Below are 25,357 nucleotides of genomic sequence, written 5' to 3'. Positions count from 1 at the left end.
AGGAAGCCATGAGAAAAGAAAGTAAGGAAGGTTACTCTTACGGTTTCTTTGACAGAATTCTGTTTTTTTTTTCATAGTGTTCGACATCTCAGATGCATCAATTTTCACCACTGAAAAAAGATGACAAGTAGTGCTTTAAGAAATTGCTATAAAAAACTTCTAGGTAAGATACAAAATAATAGAATTTCTTTTGTCTACTTTTCTAACGAGGAAAAAAAAATTAGGACAACTAATAAGTCTATTGTACAAGTGTTAATACTTATTTGTGTGATGTTTTAGGGGAGAAAAGTAAAAAAATTACCTGGGCGCTTCTTGATTTTTTAAAAATGCTCAAAGTACAGGGAATAGTGTTTAGTTAACTCTTTAAAGACATTTCCAATTTTAGCACAATGGCCAACTAACTGTTTAGGAGCTCGTTTTACTGACAGGAGAGAATTAAGGTGGCGGCTTGTTGAGATATAGGTTCGTATAGTACGATCCAATATTTTCTATTCATCAGTTTTGGCCTTGGACGTTGGATTGTTAAAGAAGTTGTCTAAGTATGCATTTTGGACGCGGTTTATTGAAGTGTTAGGTTCTTGCATGTTCTTTTTACCTTCCTCGTAGTCTGGAGACGGGCCGCTAACCGCATCCAAAAGTCTTGGGCAGTTGTTTAGCAAGAGTTCACTTACTTGTCTTAGATTGTTTCAGATATCGCCTAGTATGTATTTATGCCCCATTATCCTACATTTACGTAAATATTACTGTTCCTTTTTCCTGGAGGTGGTCACCTAAATGTGCTTCTAGAAACTTGACAGTTATGCCGTAAGTGCAGCAGTATTTGTGCTTGGATTGGTAAAGAGAAGTTGGCAAATTTGCTTTATAATGGCGTCCTGTTGAATTGCAAGTATATTTGCGTATCATTTTATTCTTTCCCATAACATAATCTTGGCCACAATCAGCCTTTGATCTTTCTCCGCTTGCTTACCAATAGAGCCTGACTAAATGACTCCTGACAGGCACTAGAGATGCTTTATTTTGTAATTTCTCTAGGTTAGTTTCTTGTAAGCTATCTGGAAAGATTAATAGTTGTAATTCACTTGAATATTCAATGTGAAGAAAAACTAAGTTTTGTTAGCGTAAGGGGACAGTGTTCTAATGACGTAAGTGCAGGCTATTGTGGTGAGAAGCTCTGGGTCATCATGATGTATATAGCTGGGCTACTGTCTAGCCACGAGGTCATTGTTTGGTGAGTGTACTGCTACTGGAGAATAATGTTTCCCTTGGTGATCTGCAGGCTGGTTATTAAATAGCTGTAGCCTAGTATTGGTATTTGATTGATTTGAATTGCGGGCATTTGTCGGTAAGTACCAGTGGTTACGGGGTCCGGAGTTATTTGTAGCATCGTACATTTTTAGCGGGAGTCTTTAATTGTATACTATTCATATTGTATTAAATAGTATCTTGTATAAATGTTGTGAGTTTACTTAATTAGCGTTAATTCTGAATTAAGGTGGTTAATTTGTAATTGGAGTGACCACCCAGTAGAAACTTAATACTTTTTTAAAATTCACCTAAAAAATATAGGTGTTTAAAATAAAATCTCTAGTTCATTTATATAAACAATTTATTTTGGTACATAAATTTTCTTTTATTATACGTCCCTTCCTAAAATTTAATCTAAAAAATTTTATGGCACAATTTTCCTTTCTAATTTTTGATTACATTTCTTCCAGCAATTTACACTTCAAATGCTGATAACTCTTCGGAATCAAATGTTGAATCAATTTTTGATTCTCCTGCAATAATAAAAGAAGTGTTTATATTACCAAAATTTTATTATATTTTATTTATTACTTACTAATAAAAGTCGGTTGAATTTCAGCCAACACTTTTAGTCGACTCTCAGAAATTGTGAATTCTCAAACAAAATGGGTGAATTTATACTGTAATCTAAAGTCGAGCTTGTGAATAGTTTTCAGGAAAAAAAAAATTGTTAGTGCACTGTATGTTAATGAAGAGGGATTATGAAATTCATAGTGGCTAAATTTAAATTTTACTAATGAATAGAATAAATGCAAATAATTTTACTCAACTATAATTGCAATGTTTGCCCGTCCACCCAGTCTCACAGATGCATATATTATTAGTTATGCAAGTGCCATGTTTGCACATACGATTGCAAGAATTCTTTTTATGCAATAGATTTGCATTACCAATTTCACAATGGTCGCCACGGAAACCGGCGATGCATCTGCACTTATTTACACCACGGCATTTCCCACCGTTTAAACATGGTATGATGCATTTTGCTGGAACAAAATAAGTGTAAAATTGCATTACCCAGAAAAATTGTTTAAAAGAAGTTAAAAGCAATTATCAGGTTGACTAATTAACTTTTATAGCAAACCAAACATCTTTTTCTTGGATATCACATAAAGTATTTCATAAATTCTTAAAAGTATTTATAGCTGCAACAACTGTATCTTAAGTTGCAGCAGAAGTCTGCGTTTTTTCTCTGAATGCTCAAGCAAATATGTATTGTATATATAGTTAATAATAAAAAATAAAATAATCTAGAAATTCGGGCGATCATGCTTTATAGTGGCTGTAATGTCGCAAACACCGTTTCCAAAATTAATGATGTAGAGATGGAAAAGCTCTGCTTCTATTCATGCTGCTGAGGTATATTTAAACAATTCAGAGAGGCTGAGCGTAGAAAGTAGGCATATTTGCATAAGAAACCGGAAAACCTGAAGATGAATTAGACATGTCTCACTCAACTATAATCAGCGATCATGCTTCCAAGAAGCTTTTTATTTCGACTTACACCCCAAGCTGCAAACTTCACTTGAATTTCAAAAAAAACTCTTATTCATTTACCCGAGTGATTTTCATTAATCAAACTTACTGAAGACAATGCTAACCATCAAAAACGTGGAAAAAAGTGTTTAGCAATGAAAGATTTTTAATTTGAACTTCTCCCTGACCCAGCTGATAGTTAGTATATTATGGGTTCACTAATGGGTTCAACTTATATAACTCGATGATTTATATCTCAAGCAGCAATTTAGTACAAATAATTTTGGTGTGACACAGTTAAAAGTATGTGTACCAAATATAATTGTGAAAATGCTGAGTTTGAAACTGGTTCAGATAAAACAGCCCATTTGAATTGAGTTTAAGTAACTGTGTAAGCAATTAAGTTGTATCAAACACAGAATTTATAAATAATTTCAGTTTGACCTCGTGAAACTATCATATTTTAGACATGATCAATTTATTGATAATGAATAATTTTTTTAACAAAAACTAACTGTTTAAAATGTTAAAGATAAGGGTTGATTAAACGAGAAAAGGTACGCAAATCAGAAATATAGTAATACTTCTAGTATCATATTTTTTAGAATGTATTAGATGCCACTGACCCTTGTACTGGCCTTTTTATCATCCGTAAATATTTTTATGTTAGATTAATAAAAGATGTCTCAAATAATTCTTGTGATTTATCTTTACTCTGAATATTCATCACGAATGTGAATACTCACACATTAAAAAGAAAAAGAAAAAGGGAAAGTTAGTGTTGGTCTATTACTGCCGAGATTTGAATCACCAGGGTTAAAACAAAATTTCAGTCTTGAATTCGTCTTTCAGCAGAATACGAGCGCACAAATTACACACAGTTAATAACAAATAAATAATACTTTTAATTAGAATTCATTCATTTTCAAATTTTAATGTGTCCCTTTAACTGAGTACTTATTGTAAATAAGTTTTATACCAAATAAAAATACACATATATTTATCTATTTTATATTACACATATACTCGTGTAACGTGAGAAGAAAATCTAGATTAAGAATCTAATTAAAGGAAACTACTTTAACATTTAATATTAACAATCTAGATTAATAGTAAATCTATTATTTTTAACGCTTAACCACTTGATAAAGTGAAGTAACAATCAATTAAATCGAAGACTGAACATAAACCAAACAATATTTGCTTTCTATTGTTGCACTAAACTTGCACTTAAATCAGATGTCAAAAACAAAAACCAAAAACAATCGGTATGCACGTTGGTATATGCATTTTTAATTTTTAACGTCAAAACAATTTTATTTTTAATTATAAATTAAAATATACATATGTAACTTTTCATTAACTTTTTTTTTTTTTTTTAAACAAGTGCATGAATAGTTGCAACACTTCCTATTAAAATCAGTCTAAATTAAATGAGTGCTACACTTTACTAAACAAATATTTTGTATTTGAAAATGGCCAGCATAAGTGACTGTGTCATCTAATAAATTCTAAAAAATATGATACTAAAAGTATGAATATTTTTGCTAGATTGTGTACCTTTTGTCGTTTAATCAACCCATTATACTTAACTTTTTAAACTGTAAGTTTTTGTTAGGGCGATTTTTGTACCTTTTGGATAGATTTTTACATTTGGAATAAACAATGCTTTCATTATACCCTGTTATGGTGTTAAGTCGGAACCGTATCTACCACTGAAGATACCTTTTAAAAGAATGTTTCGAGCTGCGGTCCCCAATGAATTCACAAAAACGATTTTCTTGGGAATACGTTACGAATAAGATTGGAAGGTATTTGTACGAATATAGAAAAATTAAACTGCGATTTCAGTACTTCCTTTAGGAAGAGGAGTAAGAAAAGTAGAAGTTCGTTTACAGTATTTCTCCCTAAAAGCAAAGAGAAATTAAAGTTCAAACACGCACGATTGAAATACTTCTCTTCAGTAGATGTAAGAGTAGGATGGCGATTTAATGTCACACAATAAAATTCGAACCACTCTTCCGGCCAAATTTTATCAAAATTCGTCGTAGTTATTGAGACGGGCCTTACTTACGTGGGGGCAAATTCCGTTTCTAATGTTGAAAACGTCGAGATCCACAAAAGCTGTATCCACATAAAATTTCGGATCGAATAACAATTCAATGACGTAAATCGGACAGTTTTAATCAATAGGGCTGGTGTAGAAGATACATTTGACTTTACTAAAGTAAAGTAATCGCCTATTTTTTTTAGGTGGGGCTTAACGTCCAACTACCAATTAGGTGTCGTGAACGGGGGGCGGAAGCTTTACTATAAACAATTTTTTTCTAACAAATAAAAAGCAGTCATACGTGGGATTCGAACTGGGGATTTCCACTTTCAAAGCCACGCTCTTGACCACTAGTCCAACACCCGCCCTAATTGATTTTGCTATATCTTCGATTATGGTTGAATTTAGAGTGATTTGTTTAGGTAAAAAGTTTTTAAAAAGATATGATTTTAGTAATTATCTAAGTGGTATAAATTAAATAAATTTTCTAACTCTGCCAGTACAAGCGTTGGCTTGTAGAATTTTTTTAATTACAGCAAATGCTGGTTTTGTATAAGTTAATTTTAGTTTTATTCGTTAAATTTACTTTGCCATTGTTCTATCCAAAATGATTATTTAATAAATAATTTAGCTTATTTTTATGGGGCGCAGACATGTGAGATTTATATATAACTATATTATATATTTATTTTGTTGTAAGCGCATTGACTTCACTGCCATTTATGTATGTTATGTAAAACTCTGCAGATGGAATCTTTGTCCACGTTTTTTCCTTACTGTATTTGCATAAAAAGCTCAATAAATATTGTATTATTATTATCACCGGCAGTAAGCTTTAATAAAAAACTATTTTTGAATTTTAAGTTAAAAATATACAGGCTTTTGTTACTCTCTCTACACAAGGACCTGCTTGTTTACTTAGTGTTTGTAAACATCAGACGTTTCTGCATTAATTTTATCACTAACAGTTCATAAAACCTTTTCTAAATTTAGAAATATGATCTTTTTAACTGAACTTACAGAATTCGCATCTAAGTCCATAATAACCTTTCGAACATTCGCAAGTATCTTTCTGTACACATTTGCCACCATTTTCACATTTCTGCGAACAGATACCTGTAACAGGAACGCAGGTTTTAAAGAAAATTCATTGTTTAGTATGTTTTCAAAGTAGGTATCAAGTTAGTATCCTTCAAACCACCTTCATTGAGAACAACTTCAACATTTCCAACCTGTACCATTGTGCAACTGCACCCCAATCAGTACAATGTACAGTTGCAGAGATTGTTGTAAGTAAAATCGCCTTACTTTATATTCACAGTGACTCCTAGAAGATTACACTCATCGACTAGCCATCCTGACAAACTCTTGGACGAAATCATACGAGTGGATCATGCTGGCGAATTTGCCGCAGATCGTATTTATGCTGGGCAGATGGCCATTCTAGGCAACTCAACGATTGGGCCGAAGATCAAGGAAATGTGGGAGCAGGAGAAGCAACATCGAGCCAAATTTGAGGAGTTAATCAACAAACACCGTGCCCGCCCAACAGCTCTACTGCCTGTCTGGGATATCGCTGGTTTTGCTTTAGGTGCAGGTAAACATTGGTTAACAGGTGCCTGGGATCAGAACCTAGTTTTGTCTTCTCTCTAATTAATGATTGATTCACAGGCTCAGCCTTGCTCGGCTCAAAAGGTGCCATGGCGTGTACAGTAGCTGTGGAAAGCGTCATAGTTGAACATTATAACGAACAAATTAGACAATTGTTACGCAAGGAAAATGTGGACCGTACTTTACTTGAAGTAAGTAAACCACTGACACATTCGATAAGTATAAGATAAGGTTATGGTTTCCATTTAAACAGGCGAACATGATTCATTAGCTTTATGTTTCTTTGCAGACTATACAACAATTTCGCAATGAAGAACAAGAACATCACGACGCTGGAATCCAATATGGCGCCTTGGAAGCGCCATTTTATGGAGCTATAACTAAAGTTATAAAATTTGGATGTAAGACTGCTATAGAATTGTCCAAAATTATTTAGAAATAAATTTTAAATTTAGCTTAACTGTAAACTGCAGTTTATATCCTCAGGTAGTTTTAGATAAAACTACTCCTAAATTAATATGGAGGGAAGATTACCACGTTTTGCCCGCGGAAACTCCTCAAATTGGGCTCATATCGCCGTTAATTACGCTAAAAATCTATTGAACCAAACTTTTGTTATTAACACTTCATATTTAGTACTTTTTTTAGAAGATGCGGAAGAATTACATTTACACATATGACACCACGCCTTAAGATATTACTGAAAAAAAAAAATCAAACCAAAACAGGAAAAGTATATTGCATTAATCTAGAAATATTAAAAAAGGGGCAGGAAACTCAAATTGAAGTGAGTTTTATAAAATTAAAGGTCAAAACTCTTTAAATATTCATAAGTATTGCTTTTCAAATTCATACGCACTTTTCACATTTCATTCAAAGAATAAAAAGTGCACCTTCATATCAAAAAACGCAGTAAAAATGACAGGGTGTAGATAGGTAACCATGTTTTGTACTAACTTTTTCTAACTATATAAATAAAGGTATGAATTAATTATTTATTTGATTTTAGTAATTTTCATAGGACTAATGCAATACCTTAACGAAATTAAGACTTTAAAATAGATATTACCTCCTTCACAATGTCTTCCTTGGAATCCTGGCTGGCAGGTGCACGTCCCCGGTGCTGTACAAGTGCCATTGTTAACACACTGCGGATAGCAAAGTGCCGTTTGGCAATATTGGCCCATGTAGCCTTCGCGACACTGGCACATCTTGTCATGGTTACACCAGCCACCGTTGGCGCATTTTTTGTCACATTCAGGATCTGGTCCTGCAAGGAGTAAGTGAAAACTAAAAGGTAGGTTGTTGTCTCAAATATTTGCAGGATATATCTAGGGGAAATGTTTTTTGGAGAAGGTAGGCTTCAAAGAACAAGAGAATGGTAAAGAAAAGAGGATAACCACTTTCGGGTCCCGTTTCGAAACAGATACGACAGAAATAGATCAATTTGAAATTTATTTGAGAAGTCTTTTCTGTGAACAATATTTTATGAGTTATGAATGAAAATACGTTAGCTTAACAGAACTTCAATATTACTAATCTGTCTGACAGTGTATACCTATGTTAGATACGTTTAGTTATTAATTATTTAACATTGACTTCTTGGCAATTACCACCAATATTTTTAGTTAGTTACTCTGTTAACTTGCCAGGGATAGCGTTTCAACCTTTTGACTTGGTATTAATGCGATTTTTTTTAAAAGATATTTTATTCGACTTTTTAAAAATTAAATTTTAGAAAGTAGTAGGTTGCTGACGTCAAAGCTATTGAGTTGTATTCTGATAGGTTCCACGATAACGAACTCTCTTTACAAAAACTTGCAGTTTAAAAAGTTAAATACAAAGATTGGTTAGTTGACGAAGGTCACAACAATCAGCAAGAACCCATCATTTTTTTTTTCATATAGCACGTAATTTCAGCCAGTTAGAAACGTTCAAAAAAGATTATTACTCAAATTTGTTTCTAATTTCTGAACTGATTTCTGTTACTATTGGTACCTTCGTTGTACTTCGACTTCCGTCTTTAAGCAATATTTTCATGAATCTCAAAAAAGGTATTAAAAACACATAAAAATCTATTGTGCTTTCGGAAATTCGTTAAAATAATTCATAACATCAACCAATTTTACGGCATTAAATTTTCATTAATATTGTTTAGAATTTACTAGATGTCTCAGATAGACCCTTATATTTACTAAGATTACCATAATAGTTTTGGAGAGGGTCTTAGTCTTACTTACATGGGGCTGATTCCTCTCCCAAAAGACGTACGAGACCCCAAAACGCACACCAACATAAAAGTCCTAATCGAATGACAACTCATTCATGAAAATTGTTCACGTGTTTAGGAACTACGTTGATTACAAAAAAAGTAAAAATTTTTGAAAGTGACATTTTTGCGTTTTCCGGCAACGGACTTCTCAAAATCTGCTTGGTTCTGAGTTCAAAAAAAAGAAGAAAAAAAAAAGTATAATCAAGGAATATGCCGTTCAAAGAAAATTTGGAAATTTTATCATTTATAGGAAAAAATATTTAAAAAATGGTTTAAGTTGGTTGCTTTTCAGCACTATTCTTTTTTCGTGCAGTTTTTGACCATTAACCCTTATACAACTGTCATACCAGACAGTTTTAATCAGTAAGATGCAGAGTGGTGGGTGGATACCCAGAAACCCAAAAAAAGTTTATTATTAGCCTACACAGTTTTTCAGAGAAGAAAAATTCAAGCCTTTAACTTCGCTCAAGAGTCCCTCACCAAATCTAATTAAATAGACAGGACTGAAGGACGTGTTTTGTGAGGTCAATAGGGGTCACAATATACCGTTAGTGTCGCATTGGCATAGGTTTTCTGCGAAACTGACATGGACTCTTGCCTAATAATGAACGTGTATGAATCAAAATTGTGCGCATGTAATTTCCTACGATATATAGTAATTGGTAATAGTTTTTCCTATTTCCAACCAGTAACAGATTTTCATGATATTTCATAAATTATAAAAAAAGAAAATATAGTGCATTAAAATTATTAAAATGATGACAGTCAAATTTCCAAAAGTTAATGGATTTTTCTTTTTAACATTTTCTGTTCAAAGGTGATTGTTAAAAGCTCTAGTAGTAGTGAGAGAAATAAGTTCAGAAGAAAGGAAAATTAAAATAAGAAACAAATTAAATAGAAACATACCCTTTGAAAACATAATACATAGAAACATAAACTTTTTGAACGTTTCTATCTGGCTTAAATTACAAGCTAAAAAAAAATGAATTGGCGCCAATAACCCGGTAGTTGATGCGCCGAAAAAAAAATAAAAAAAATAAATAAAAGAATGGTTATGTATTTATTAGCTTATTGCTGAATTTGATGTCGTTTAATTAACCTTTATACTCAACTTTTTCTAAACTGCAAGTTTTTGTCAAGGAGATTTGTTTGCGAATTTGTTTTTTTATTTTTCTCAAAAAAAGCTCCCACGATTTTCTTTAAACTCTGCACTAGTTGCATACTTTTAGATCTCTGACTTTATTTGAAACATTTTTCCCAGCAAAATTCGATTAGAACACTTGTGGGAGAGAGAGTGATTAGACTTAGTTCTAAGGTGCCATTCCTATTAATTGTACGCCCTTGCTATTTAAATAGATTTTTGGCATTTTGAGATTTGTGTAGCCTTTAAAAAAAAAAAAAAATCCTTAATCGGAGTAAGTCTTTACTCAATGGGTTTGTTTGCTTTTTTTTTTTAGATTTCTCGTACAGCCTACAAAAAATCGTCTTTAAACTTAGTATATACAGGGTGATCAATTTAAAACGCACCAATCGCTAATAACTTTTTAGGAAAGCGGAATTTTGAAAAAACTCACGAAGTAAACTATATGTTTTTTTTGGTCTAGTTTTCAAATTTTTCACCCCCGATGCTGTATATTTATTTTTTGCGGAGTAACGGTCAAAAACCCACTGGTTTTGACAATATTGAAAATTTGAAAACTAGACAAAAAAAAACATATAGTTTACTTCGTGGATTTTTTCGAAATTCCGCTTACCTAAAAAGTTATTTGCGATTGGTGCGTTTTAAATGGATCACCCTGTATACGCATAGATTTATTCATCATTTTTCTAAAAAAATTCGGTTCAGAGTAGGTCCTGGAGAGGGCTTCCCTGTAAGGTAACGTTTCAGAATAACGGTTTTACAAACTGTTTAATGTTAGTAATAATTTATTATGACTGAAAGGTTCAGAATTAAAAGAAAATTTGAGAAAGGATCTTAAAACTGGTAGTAGAAAGAGAAAGTCGTGAGTGTCTACAGAAGAATTGTTTACATAAATTAAGATAGTAAACATGTTTTCTTTTTAAAGAACCTACTTCAATTTTTTGATAAATGTGTGTACAAATAAATCTACTGTGCCCCTACTGATGCCCAGTGAGGCCACTCACGCTATAGCCCCCCAGATGATGAAATAACTCTATCAGGTTCGCTAGGATAGTTCTAGAAAGAACGGGGAGCCGGCAACCATGAATCCCAGTAACAACACAACCCTTCTCTCCTCAAAGCTCTTCCCAATACTTTGAAGAAGATTGAAAAGAATCTAGGCAAGGATATACCTCACCAACGCCAAATAACTACTCAGCCTCTCTAGGAAATTCCCAGAAAGAGCAGTGAGCTAGCTAAACAGAAAATCTTTTATAATGAAAAAGTGCGTAAGATTTTGTAGAATTTGAATCATAGGTTAATAACTTAATAGTCCCCACTTAAATGTACTATTTGAGATCGACATTAAATTTTGAAATAGACATACATTTTGAGACAAAGAGTACTTTTGAAACAGGCATACAATTTGAGGTAGACTACTTTTGAAACATACATTGTGAGATAATCAATGTACTGAGACAGATATGATATTTCGAGATAGACATCTCATTTTAAGATAAGCACTAATTTTGAGGTAAGCACTACATTTAAGTCTAAGTAGCCAACTAAGTTTACCTCTATGAGCACACTCCTTCCTCAGGTTTAAACGAAGCGGAGTACCCGGTAAGGGCTTTCCCCTTCGGCTTTCTATCAGTAAGCCGATACTGAATGAAGCCACGCCGGAACTGTTTCCGGAACAAGGAAGGTGCACGCTAAAAACTAGAAAGAACAAAAATAAATATTGAATTGACCACAATTTACATTCTAAAGTAGTTTTAGCGACGAATAGTTATAAATGTGGAACTAATAAACATATCCAAGTTTGCCCTAAAGCTTGTACTGGAAAAGGATTCAAAAGGCTCATATAATTAATATTAATTGTACGATAAAACCATGACAACAGGCTGCTGAGTGGACAAGCTTCCTATCAAACAGAGGAAGAAGCATATAAAGACTATGTGAGAAGCTTGAGAAGATCAGGTTTGGGTTTCTCCTCATAGAACAGCACATAAATTCAGTTCTGACTAGCCCTTCAAAGATCTTGTTCAGATGAAAGACTCGGAAGCGTGGACCGACGCTGTTCATATGATACATGACGGTTCCAAAACAGAGTAAGAAGTGGACTGGGTACATGGAATAAATCAAAAGTTTCACATCTTGTTAAGCTTGGACAGGATACCCATAATTTTTCAAGCGTTAGTTTTGCTAACGTATTTTAGCTTCTTTGTGCTACTGAGATCCAATTTAAGGGTTAATCATTCCAAAGTCATCTTTTCTGACATCCAGGCGGTCTTACGTAAGTCATATAAAGTCTGCTAAAGGGTAGTATGGGACTGCTTAGAGATCCTGAAACCAAACAAAGATCTTTCTTGTCTGGAATATGAGGCGGCAGATCGCTTGGTCCAAGAGGGGTCTCGGAGTTTTCAAGGGCCTAAACCCTTGTGGCACTGCGAAATTCCGATTAACGCAGATATCAATGAATGGATATACAGTAATTAGAATCAATGAAACCTCAAGCAAGAGGCAGTCAAAAAAGTTCATTATTACCTCATTCGAAATTAGCTCTGGTATGAAAAGGCCGAATTATAGGCCTCCTGAGGAAACACATGTATTGGATGGATTTGTCAACGGATAGTTTGTCCTTTTGGGTTATGTAGGTTTTGTAAGAGGTAAGGGCAAGTGTTGAGTCTGTGCGGAAGGCTGGTATAGCTCATAGTTCAGTTCTTCGGAGAAGAAAAACTACTCAAGCTTCATACTTTCCTCAGGAGTCTCTTAAGTCTAAATAAAGAGGTAGGACTTAAAGAGGAGTTCTAACTAATGGGAGTCCTAATAGACTCTCTGTGTCGCATGGCATAGGTTCAATACATTCAATATGCTAAACCGCCATGGACTCTTAACTAATGATACGTAAAATTATACAGAATAAAAATTGTGATCCTTCTGCGATACCAGTCTACATAGTACTTCTGTAGTTTTAGCTAGTAATATTTCTAATTGAGATAACGGATATAAAAAATTTAGACAAAGTGGGCATCGGGAAATTTTAAAAATGTTTGGCTCAGATCTCGATTAATATTGAATCTATAACAAATTTTACAGTACCAAACTTATACCGCATTAAGTTTTCTATAATTTTGGTATTTTTATTATTAGAGTATTCCCATAGGTGAAAACTTTTGGATTGTTACCTTTAGGTCGCCTTGGAATACGACCCTTAGTTTTAATAGTTATCACAGGTGGATCCAAGATGGCTTCATCGAATGATTGTAAACGATCGAAATTATAATAGTATTTCTTTAAACCACTTTTCCAGGTAAAATTTACATAATTTACCTGAAAGTTTGATGGAAAATGTAATTTATATTCTTGGATAAAGAAGATTTTATTTATTCACTTATTTAAGTAAATGTACGTTAGAAGAATTTTACCTCTGATGGTATTACTGGGAGATGTTCTTCAAAATTTGGATCTAAAATGTATGGCAAGACTTTACCATCGACTATTGCGTAAATCTCCATTGCGTAACCTGAAAAAAATACGTTAAATGATGATATCCACACTAATAGTGACAGAGAAGGCTGGCGGAAGTTGATGGGAAGTTCAGGAAATTGAAATTGCTGAGATCAATGTTAAGCACCACCACAATTTAAGTCGGTAAAAACATTTTTTAAAATACCCGAGTTTTAATAATCTTAAGAATAATTATTTTTGATTGGAAAGTGTATTTTTTGTGTACATTCCAATAATATTGATTAGTTCAGGCCAAACTGAAGTATCTAATCACGAAGAGAGACTTGAGAAAAAAAAAAAAATGCTGCGCGAATAGTGCAAGTAAGAATGAATAGTTTACTTTGGTAACGGTCTTGCGATTATGTGCGAACTCTGCTGTACTGAACCACAAGGAATTCCTTGCAAAGAGACAAGACAAGAAGCCGCAACCTAACTTCCTAAATATTGGCACGATTTAATTTTGAAGCTCCTCTTTAATCCAGCTAACAACCCAGACCTGGTACAATCTGATTAATCACATTTCTGCTCTGCTGTAGGAAAGGCATGGGATTGTTGGACTATATTTTTATTTTAAATAAAAAAGGGATCAATAATCCAATTTAAAAAAACAACAATAATAATAGTAATAACATTAATAATACAAATTATTAAGAAATTGTTGACATCTGGCTTTATTTAGAAATTTTTGTATATCAGTGCCAAAGATTCCAGCAGTATGTGAGTCAACAATTCTTTTTTGAATTGTAAGGTTCTTATATGCGAATAAAATAAATCTATTTAACTTTAGTCAACTTACCGCTGAACAATTTGACTTGATGCTCGTCTATCCATAATGACAGATCGCCTTCAATTTTTGGATTACCATAAATATAGACAAAGAATGTAAAAAAAATCAAATTTCGCATGACTCAAAATTTAGTATTTTTTTTTTTTGAGGACATTCACTCAAAAATGGCATAAAATTATCATTTTCATACAATTTTCATAAAAATGAATGAAAATAGAAAATTAAATTTTGGTGGAAAGAAAAATCGTAACCTGCACTATAAAATTACTATCTTTAACGGAGGTTATAATGGTTGGAAATCGATTTAACTTTGGTGTAGTTGGAATCAATTGAAAGTAATATTACTTTTTAACCGTGAAGCAGAGTCACTGTGAACATTTCCTCACATTGATTAAAATTTTGTAATACAGTACAACTACAAATTTTTCTGGGAGTTTTGTTTAGCTAAAAACTTGTGAATCTTTACAGTAGAAAGACGGTATAAGACGTGTTAGTTCGTGCTAGGGTCAGATGTGGATAATTTCACTGAATGCGTTAGCAACCAGTAAACCGAGAAGTCTACACAGAGGGTGTCCCTCGTAGCGGCGACATTCTTCATATACCAAATTTTTTTGTACTGCGTAATCTCACTGCGACACTCTTAAGATTTCGTTTTGCTTCAAATGAGAACAACTATATGTATTTGATAGTCTCAGCAAAAATGAAGCTGAAATACCAGTATTTATTATTTTTTAAAAAGGCGAACAGACGGTAGTTGTACGTTCGGCTTTTCAAAAGATACATTTTTTTAACCCCCCCCCCCAAAACGGTTATTTTAATCAACACAATCGAAGAAATAGGGAAGCCGCATTCTAAATAAAAACGGAGTAGATGTAGTTATACGCCATATACATATATATTATATATATTAGACAATATATATAATGTACACATATTTTGTGAAATTTAAAAAGTGACTGTATTTAAATTAAAATATATTGCGTTAATTCATTTTTAAAATTAAAATACTGATATTAAACTATGAATCCTGAAATTTAATAGAGAGTAAAAAAATATTAAAAATGAAGGAACATAGGAAGTGAAATCAGTAAGATTACCGGATGAGAAACTGAGCAATACCTCTCCCAAATTAATTGAGGGATTACTCATACATTCACTTTGAATTGGCGCATTACTTGCTACATTTAGGAGCGTCTTTTTTGAAGATCTGTAATAGTAGATTGAATAAACACGTAAAACCCTCAGAAATGAAGTGCTTGCCTTCAGGAGAATTAGATGAATTATGATCTACATCTCTGAACAGAAATTAGTGTGCAGGGTGTACTGTTTAGTTCAAACAAACAAATAAATAAATAAAACACTGCCTAATACCCTAAGTAATGAAGTGTTTGTCTTGAGAAGACAGTGATTTGTGAGCTGCCTCGCCAGGAATGACCGAATTGGGCCATCTCACATAATTCTGTTGTGTACACTGATTGTTTAAAAGCGACTTCTAGTGAATTAATTTTATTATCAGAAAATTTAATATTATCAGAATGTTATTATAGATTAAATATAAAATAAATGTACAAGGGTTTCAAATAAAATAAAAAATTAATTTTATGTATTTATTAATTAATTAATTTATTTACAGTTTATTATTTTATTTCTGTATTCCATTTATTTATCTTGTGTAAATATATTTCTAACAAAATAAATAAATTTGTAAATATAGATTTATTCATCTTTACTTGGTAACTGATTTTGTATTTATCTTCGCTATCAACTGAACAATTAATTCCCTCAATCATAAAATTAAAGCAAAAAGAAAAGGCCTATCACTTTTATGTTAATTTTTAATAAATAAACATAATTTATTCATTACTATTAATTAATTAATCCATATAATTAATTTAGTTTTGCCTCACAATTAGGTAAATAAATACACAGCCTAAATTTATTTTCAATTAGGGAGCTTTTATTTTATTCTGGTCATTGAAATTTTGGCTTTATAGATTGGAAATTAACACAGTATTGCAGAAAATCAAAGTGGTATGTTTGGACCTAGGCCCTTGAAATTTGGTGGGTCCTTAAAGCTAATAATAAAAGAGCTACAAATTCTAGGAGACATTTCTCACCGTACCCAAGCTACTACTTTAGTAGGCCCCTAAAATGTGGTGCCCCCTAAAGCTAATTAACATAAGAGCCCCATATAGTAGGTGACACACCTCAATAAACCCAAAAGATGGACCTCCACTAGGCCGCTTGAAAAGCTAAATAAAATACCACTTGTTATTAGGTATGCAGAGTTCAGTTTTACCACAAAAATCCCCTAATAATGTGGCCTCAATGTTAAATTAAAGAGCCATCCGTAATTAGGCATACAGGCTGCAATCACACCCAAATATGACCCTAAAGCTAATGATAAGTGTGTCGTACATCTATCTAGCAGCACACCTCTATAGCTGCTACTCCAACAGGCCCTCGAAATGTGATACCCTAACCTCAAAATGTAAAGGCTCCTTACAAGTTTCAACATTCTGGAGAAAACTTCTGAAGGGAATTGTGGTTGGGAAAAAAAACTAATAAATCATAAAAGATATGTCCCAAAACAAACAGAACAAAATAATTACTATTTTATGGCTGATGGGACCTTAAAAAGAATTTTAATACCGAAAATTTCATCTTAATCTAAGCGACATATGTGTAATTATTTTTTCTTATTTTACAATATAATTAATTTTTACTTTACTTTGACTTTATTTTTTCTTACTAGCAGTCATAAAGAATTGTTTCTTTTTTTTGAGTAAAGTGCATTTAATATAAAAGTTGAAGTAAAACGTCCATGTTTCTTTAATTTATTAAGTGACCTATATTTTAAGACCCGGATCAAGTCTTGTTTCTTAAATCAGCTCAAAATATATTTATATATATGTACACAAAATATAAATTACTTTATTGATAGAAAGCAAATTTTTAATTAATGACTCTTAATAAAGTCTTACTTAAACAAAAACATTTAAAATTAATAGAAAGTCTGATTAAAGCTAAAATTATATAGAAGAGCTCTACAATAATTCAAAATTAGCCAGAACTTTATATCCTCAAGACTTCATTTATTATTTAGTCTGTGTAGCTTTTCAGAGTTGAAAAATTTTCAGAAAATTATAAATCTTCTTTATAAACCTCAACTAGTTTTTAACTTAAGAAAGTCAAGTTAGTTGAAAAACAAGTTTTAGAAATAGAGAAGCAATAGTAGTGAAATTTCGGAATGATGAGTTTAAGATTTTTAGAGCTTCAGTAGTTTTCAGAGCAAAATATTCTAAGTACTTTAGCCTGTGTAAGTCCAGGAGTATGGTCATTAACAAAATGAGTCATAAAGAAATTCAGAGTTTAGAGTACAATTCTGAATAAAGAAACACTTAATTGAGATGAAGAATTTATAGTATATCAATAAAATGAGTCAAAAAAGCGTTCATAAAGACAACTAGATTAAGAGGAATTTCAGAATGGATTGTCATTTTAAGTACATGGCCGGTTGTTTAGATAATCAGATTTCAGCGAAAGTCAATAAACATGAGTGAAAAAGAGTGGCCACAGTACAAAGACAACTGCATAAAGGGCATTTCTGAGTAACAACGCCATTTATTCAAAGTACATGTTAGAAATAAAATAAGTAGTCATAGACAGATAAACAAATTTCTCAGACAATGGGTTGTCAGAGTATGATGAAAATTCATCGAAGATATTTTCAAGACTAACATCCATTCTAAGTACATCACCGGTTATGAGCGTTAGAGTTTAGAGAGCAAATCATTAAAACGAGTTAAAAACTAAGCCAAGAACATATTGTCCCACTTCCTAGTATGTGAGTTTTAGTAAAATGCAATTCTAAGTACATAACCAATCGTTTTAGAGATAGCTAAGGTTTAGAGCAACAATAAAATATGAATTCAAAAGGATTCCAAGAGCGTTTATAACTTAGTTGTATAAAAGGGGTTCGGAGTACATTCATTATAATTACAGATTCAAAAAGGGGTATTCAGAATAGATAGTCCAATTAGGGAAATCAGGATTTTAGAGTATAGAGAAATAACTTTTTTTTCATCAAATGAGCGAGCCAGATATAGCGAATTCTAAGTAAAAAAGTGCCCGATATAGTTTTCAGAGCTGTTGAGATTTACAGTAAGTAACTGTAGTAATTTTTCTTGATATACTTTCAGATTTGGTCATTTGTTTGTTTTTTGTCAGTCATATTGGTTTTTAGTTACAGTCATTGTACTTAGTTTTCAAAATCCGTTATTGTAGGAATCTTGCAGTTGCAGCATTATTTTTCTAGTCAGTCACTGTAGTGGTTTTTGCAGAGTTTATTGTGGAAATTTTGCAGAGGCAGTCATTATTGCAGAGGTGTTTTCAGAATAATTATTTTAATGAAGTTTTACAAAAAAATATATACCATTCTTACATATAATAAGCTAAATATAGGCTTTTTAAGCCTGTACAATGTGATAACAAAATAGAAATTTCCTCTTAATATATTTCAAAAGTAAATCCTATCAGCTTAAAATATCATAGCTCTAGTATAACAATACTTATATTTCTATTTATAATAACAATCTTATTAAAATAACAATTTTCAAAAAACAAATTATAGCTCATTTTATATAGCTCATTTCTAATAAAATTGCGCACTTTACTCAAAATTGTTTTTAATTATAAACTTTGAATGCTATATACTTATATATATAAACTTAAGAAGAACTTACACTTAATAGTATTTGTAAGTGGTATTTTTGTTTTTTTACATTAGTTTACTTTGTTAGTATAAATTTACGCCATTCGTAGCTTGTACAGTGTTAATAAACACTTATAAAGCAAACTTATGTAAGTATATATTTTATGTATTTTTTATTTATTTTCTGAACAGAAGGAGCTTAATTATAGCTATGTAATGTATTAGGGGCTTATATGAGGAAGAAGGATTGCCCCCTTTTCCAAAATATAAAATAAATTAATGCATGATTGTTGCTTTAAATCGTTCCAAATTCTTAGAACCATTTATGATTGATGAGGTTCTTTGGTGGTGGGTGTTAAGGAAAGCAAGTTTTTAAGACTCAAGTGGGACAAGTTTACAAGTGAAAACTCGTACATTAACTCGGCTGATGTGAGGTTCAAGGGTCTAAAAGTGTACACAGGGAAATTCTTTTGGGGATAAGCATATCTAACATAAACAACATGGGTCAAATGTACTATGCGAGGGTCTTGAGTAACTGGCTGATCCAAGTAGATCTATCACTTTGGGAGATAATGAGGTCTATGACTCTAAGCTGGGTTAAGAGCTCAAGGTGAGAGCTCTTAGAACTATTTGTTTCATAGAACTAAGAGGGTCTAGTCTGGGGTTATCACATTTATGACTCAACAGGAGAGGATAACTTTCATGTCATCGAGTTTGTTGCACAGCTATGCAACAGAGGATTGGAATAGAGCATGCTGCTGCAATGTAACAAACTTGTATAAATCAACCAAGTGGGTCAATAATCCAAGCAAACAAGACTTTGGCTCAATATGGCATAAAGTTTCTTAGAGTTTGAGTGACATCCTTGAAATCTACATTAAACTCACTCACTAAATAAGCTCAACAATGAGCACGTAGGGCTTAAACTTAAGAAAATTTGTTTCTTCAAAATTACCGGAATTGTCATATTCAGACATTTCCTATCACAGATCTCAATCATTCCAACTGAATATAGGCATTCGCTGAAATAAAGATTGCTGGATCCATGCTCACGTACTGTTCTTCTCTAAGTATCACATTATTCCTCAAATAGACTTGCTGGTTACACCTACAATCAGGCAGTAACAAATTATTATTCAGTTTCGTTGAAAAATAGCCCTAAATCAACCAAGCTGGAACTTTAAAGCCTACTTAGATAATGCATTATAGGGGTTCCAAAACTGAAAATAATGTCTTAATCAAACACGCTAAATTCAGTACAACTGGACATTAAGGCCTCATTCATGCTTGATTTTAAAGGAACAACTGACAAGACAGTCTAACTTCAGGCTTCAATCAGGTTAAACAGGATCTAATCATCATCCAAAAATACGAAATTTATTCCCCCTTCAGATCAGCTGAAGCTCAGACAAGGTAGTTATTATTCTTCATTCAATCAAAATAAAAGTAACATAATACTAGATAAATCACGCCTCAAACAGATACGTACTGAAATTCAAGCTCATTCAGACTGAATTTCAGGGCAGCAGGAAAGCAATTAGTCCTCAGGGACAGGCTGAAATAATTCTTTTTCAGAACACTGGAATATAAAAAAAAAATTGAGACAGTCTATTTTTTTTGGCTATAATCAGCTTGCAAGGATTCAATCATCAGATTTAAACAGGCTGAAATCCGGTGTTCATATATATTGACAGCATCCTCATTCTGAAACTGACTGTAATTCAGATCTGATTTAGAACCACACTAGGAACTCACTATTCGGAGCACTCTATCATCAGCCTTTGATCAGTGAAATGGGTTTCAATAATCACACATACTGAAATTCACTCTTCATTTAAAGCTTACACTCTATAACTTTAAAGCCACAATTCGAGGGTGCCAAAACATTGTTTCTGCAGCACACAATCCAATCAAATCTTCAAATAGATTCCAAAATCATCAGACACAAATGAAAATTTCAATCCCCTCTGTCACAGGTAAAAATAAAGAAATAATAAAAAACAGAAAATACATAAAATACATACATAATAAAAAATACATACTTTTTTGAGTTATATCACGATGGTATAATCGTACAAAAAATTTATTTTGGTTTTATCTATTTACACAATACATTATTTGGATGTATTATTCTGTAATAATATTATTATCTAATAATAATATTATGTAATAATGTTTCTTGCTTTTACAGAATATGTATTATATCAGTTGTGAATATATTTATTAATGTACTTGTTAGTAAAGATATTACATTGTGCACTTAAGAATCCTATATTCAGAACAAATTGACATTTTGACTATAATGGTTTGTGAGTTTATTATTAGTATTATTATTACCATTATTATTATTATTATTATTATTATTATTATTATTTTTAGTATTATTTACATAGTTTATATGCATCAGATAACCTTACAGCCCCACCACCGACAACGAGAGATATACTGAGTAAATATTTAAACGGGGCTTTGAAATGCTAAATAAGGTGCTCTAGATTAGGAGAATTAAAAGTTTACCATAGATTCCCCGAGAGACCGATTTTGACTGGAGAAATTTTGTGAGTCCTTTCCCCCGAGAGAGAGAGAGAGAGAGAGAGAGAGAGAGAGAGAGAGAGAGACCATTATTTGAGGTCATAGGCTATGTTACAGCCTTAAGACTTCCATGGAATCTCTCCTAGGATAAAACATGAAAGAAGAGTTGTCATAGTTTTACAGAGAGGGACACCCTTTTCCCAAAATTCTTTAGATTTTCCGTGGGCAAGTATAGTTCACGCTGTACTCAAAATTTCAACTAAGACCAGTCTCACTGAAGAAAAAGTAGAGGCTCTCCGTGGCTTGAAAAGACTTTAAAAGAGTTCCCTAGTAGTCACCAGTGCTCTGTTAGGCCTATATATTTTATAGCTTACAGGAAGTCCAGTAGGTAGATGACTCTGAAATCTCTAAAAGATATTCACCTGAATTTCTTGACTAAAGATTAAGTCTTACCTTTCTGTTCTTTATGAAAAATGGTTTATCCTAGATCTAATGCCCAAGGTAGTCCACAGAGTCTCCAAGAAAAGGACCTAGAATTTAGATTCCTTCATAGAGAATAAATCCTTTAGTACCTTTCAGAGAGCTCTTCTGAAGTTTGAAATTTCGCTAAAGAAAAAAGGCGCTAAGAAGATTAGCATGCCCAAGATCCTTCAAAATTCAAGACAATCTAGATTTTACTATTTGATTGCAAAAATTGCTCCTCAAAATTAGTTTAAGAGGGATTAGAGGTCATAAATTTAAGTTTTGAAGTGCACAAGATGAGGCCTTAAAATATGAGACCTGATTGAATTGTGCTATAAAGTCGTTTCTTATGCAGAAACTACAGTAACTTCCAAAAGTTATTTTGAAATTACTTTCAAGAAAATAAGACCCACAAGATTTAGTGAAAGGATCTATGAATATTAAGAGCCAAAATGGACAGAGACTGATTCGCTGCTAAGAACTCTACTATTTAGTCCAGTTATATTTTTTGGAGCCAACATCAGAAATGATACTGATATTTTAGCTTAAAAACAGAGATGGTTGCTAAAATCTTGTAGCTAGCCAGCCTATTTGACAAGCCCAGTCCAGTTTTAATGACTAGATCAGTGCAGCGACTGATTACAGCAATTGACAAGGTAGCTGCTTAGGAACTTAAACTGAACTCTATTTAAGATTTCTTCAATTGAAACTAAAACTCTATATAGTTGTCTTAGATTTCATTGAAAGAGCAAAATTAGAGTCAAGGCAGAATCTCTCACAAAGAAAATGACCGAACACAATGTTGCTTCAGCCCACTTCTATTTTGGAACAAAAATAAGAGAAATCCAATACTGAGAACTGGAGTGTTAACGCAGTTATTCGATGCGCAAATAATAGCTAGCCCACTCTCTTTTTGTTTGAATCAAGATTAGAGCTAAAAAGTGATTCCGCAAAGAGACTAATCGTTTAATCGTTAATTGGACTGAGACTGTATTCTAAAAGAGACTGAGTGATTGTTAAGGAGAATTGGGTCTGCACCAAAGTAGCTAAGAGTCCTCTTCTTCTTTCGTGTCAAAACAAGAGACTGACTCAAAATAATTCAGTAGCTGCTAAGAATCTGAGAATGAACGCTAGCAGTTAGACCAATGTAGTGAGAGAATAACAAAGACCGATTCTTTATTAAGAGTCTAAATAACTACTTAGGTTCCCAAAGTATACTGATACCACGTGACTGTACCGTAGCGAAAATTGAGCTAAGTTTGATTCCTTGATGAAAGTTTAAGTACATTTTCAGGGACTGAGACTGAACACCGATTATCTAGCCATACACTATTTTAAATCACAAAATAAGGAACTGATTCCTTGTAAAGACTAAACAGCTGCAAGGAAATAATACTGAACGCTAGTAGCAAATCATCCTACTATAGAAGCCAAGAATCCAACCGGAGACCTTTCGTTTTAAGAAATGGAGTTAACGAACTGAGGGACTGAAAAGTAGCTAGCTAGCCCAGTTCTTGTTTTAGGGAATTAAATTAAAGCTAAGTCTTATTCCTTGCTTAGAGCCTAAGTAGCATTCAATTGACTGAGAATAAACTCTTACTGCTAGCTCAACTATTTCTTAGCTAGAAGATACTGAGACAAACTCTAATACTCACTCAGTTCCACACTGGATCTAAATCAGAGATTGATTCCTTATTAAGATACCGAATAGTTGTTATGAGCAGAGACAAAGATAGTAGCTAGCTCAGTTTTGTTTTAAGAGAAAAAAATAACTGCGGCTGTGATTCGAAGCGCAAATAATAGCTAGCTCACTCCTTTTTGTTTGAATCAAGATAGTGCTAAAAAGTGATTCCACGCAAAGAGACTAATCGTTTAATCGTTAATTAGACTGAGACTGAAAAAAAAAACTATTCAAACCACAGATTCATGAATATTGTAAACTCACCTGCCCACAAAGAAATCCCCACTATACTCAAATTACTTTTTCATTCAGGCTTAAAATGTTTACTATAATAGTGAAGAGACTGTAATGGAGATGAGTTACATTAGGGAAAGATTACATTATAATACTCTGTAACAATATACTGTATAACAATTCATGAATAGATTGTAATAACCTCGCGGCCACCACCGCGAACCATTAAAACTCGTTCCAGACCTTCAGTCAACACTTCCAAAAACTCCATGTCTTAGAAAAGAAGACTGTTAAGGAAAATATACATTTTTTAGGTTTTGTTACTTGATTAATGAAAAAAGAACTTTAAAATGAAGGCGCTAATGACCATAGACGTAGATGCGCCGGAAAAAAAAGAACTTTAAACTCAGACTTTTAAGAAAAGTAATATTCCCTATTTTTTTTTAAACTAATGTGAACACCGCATTACTTTTTCTAATTAAAGTTCTCATTGTTTTCTCCTACCTTTATAGTTTTACTACTTTGTGGGCAAAAATATAGATTTGCTAAAGTAAAATAACTTTTAAGGAATCCTCTTAAAATAAATTTTCTTGAAAAAAATTAGCCAGCCTAAACAATGTAAAACCGTTTTTAGCAGTGCTCTATATTGAAATCCTAAGGTAGAGAACTGCCTAACTTTATTGGTTTTAATTTGCTTATTTTATATGGCTTTTAGGAAGATTAAAGAAGAAAATTAAAGATGTGATGAGAAAAGGATTTACTGGTCAAAATTATTGAGGAGCTGATCACAATGGTTTAAATTGTGGTTCAAAAACACGATTTCGCAGTCTAGTAAGTCAATCCTCATATACAATCCACTGGCACTTAAAGGATACAGTTAGCTTCCCTTTCAAAAGTTGTATCCCTCGGCGGCCCGGGTAGATTCAATATCACAAGCTGTGCTTCGCTTGACTTGTGCACAATAACTTCGTTCAGTTTGACGGCTGTATGCATTCTTCGAACGTTACCTTTATCGCTGCAATTATTTTCATTTTTTATTTTTATATCATTATGTAATGTATTAAAAAAAAGAAAGAATATTTTACTTACGGAGTAATACTTGGCTTTTCAGTGATTGGAACTGTTGGAGGTACATTTTGTGGTGAGGATTTATTGCATGCTTGTGTAGTATCACATTTTTTAGTAGTTTCATCATTGCCTTCGTTTTGCTGAAATTGGGAGGAAAAAACCACAAATGAGTGACTACAACTAAAAGAACTAAGACAAATAATTCGGTCGCAAAAAATATGATAAATAATACCAAATTCTCCTTATTATTGCCAGGTGTTTTCCCATTTGATGGCTCTTGAAAACGGACTTTAGTCGCAGTTTTCATATCGTGATGTTGGTCAACAATTGCTTGTACCTGTGCAGGGCATAACATTTTTAGGACCATTCAACTGCCAATAAAAATAATAATAAAATAAAATTCGTGAAAGAAAAAAACCGAGCTGCCATAAATCACTCGCTCTTAACTACCATATATGGCCAAATTTGAATGTTAGAATTGAGACCATATGAAGTCTGGGTTCGCTCTTAAAAACAGTGTTTATGCCAGCGCAAG

At 32.7% G+C, this 25,357-nt stretch overlaps 3 protein-coding genes across 9 annotated transcripts in view; 1 reads left to right on the top strand and 2 right to left on the bottom strand.

Annotated features, from left to right (window-relative positions):
- Positions 1-3: 3 nt before the first annotated feature.
- Coq7 (ubiquinone biosynthesis protein COQ7, mitochondrial) lies at positions 4-6,902 on the top strand. 2 transcript variants are annotated; one of them, XM_074143106.1, is made up of 4 exons: positions 4-163; positions 6,153-6,422; positions 6,503-6,633; positions 6,732-6,902. In XM_074143106.1, the coding sequence occupies exons 1-4, from the start codon at positions 121-123 to the stop codon at positions 6,876-6,878; spliced, it is 591 nt and encodes a 196-aa protein (XP_073999207.1). In that variant the 5' UTR covers positions 4-120; the 3' UTR covers positions 6,879-6,902. The 2 variants fall into 2 exon arrangements, with proteins under 2 accessions (XP_073999207.1, XP_073999206.1); XM_074143105.1 differs by having other exon boundaries at positions 6,153-6,428.
- LOC141461779 (protein shifted-like) lies at positions 1,589-14,391 on the bottom strand. 2 transcript variants are annotated; one of them, XM_074143103.1, is made up of 8 exons: positions 14,141-14,391; positions 13,263-13,360; positions 13,023-13,167; positions 11,410-11,553; positions 7,512-7,712; positions 5,852-5,947; positions 2,076-2,291; positions 1,589-1,778 (listed from the first exon to the last, which is right to left on the bottom strand). In XM_074143103.1, the coding sequence occupies exons 1-8, from the start codon at positions 14,247-14,249 to the stop codon at positions 1,720-1,722; spliced, it is 1,068 nt and encodes a 355-aa protein (XP_073999204.1). In that variant the 5' UTR covers positions 14,250-14,391; the 3' UTR covers positions 1,589-1,719. The 2 variants fall into 2 exon arrangements, with proteins under 2 accessions (XP_073999204.1, XP_073999205.1); XM_074143104.1 differs by lacking the exon at positions 11,410-11,553.
- An 8,980-nt stretch (positions 14,392-23,371) lies between these two features.
- The window catches only part of kcc (solute carrier family 12 member kcc), a 42,359-nt gene continuing 40,373 nt past the window's right edge, over positions 23,372-25,357 (bottom strand). For all 5 annotated transcript variants that reach the window (XM_074143097.1, XM_074143100.1, XM_074143098.1 and 2 more), the window contains 4 exons: positions 25,055-25,159; positions 24,844-24,962; positions 24,630-24,769; positions 23,372-24,027 (listed from right to left, as the gene is read on the bottom strand). In XM_074143097.1, coding sequence (XP_073999198.1) covers positions 23,936-24,027; positions 24,630-24,769; positions 24,844-24,962; positions 25,055-25,159 — 456 coding nt within the window. In that variant the 3' untranslated portion in view covers positions 23,372-23,935. The remainder of the gene's footprint in view (positions 24,028-24,629; positions 24,770-24,843; positions 24,963-25,054; positions 25,160-25,357) is intronic.

This window comes from Rhodnius prolixus, unplaced genomic scaffold (genome assembly GCF_049639745.1).
Source record: "Rhodnius prolixus isolate KJV_2025 unplaced genomic scaffold, Rpr scaffold_12, whole genome shotgun sequence".
Lineage (NCBI taxonomy): Eukaryota > Metazoa > Arthropoda > Insecta > Hemiptera > Reduviidae > Rhodnius > Rhodnius prolixus.
This window is presented reverse-complemented; position numbering and strand designations above follow the sequence as displayed.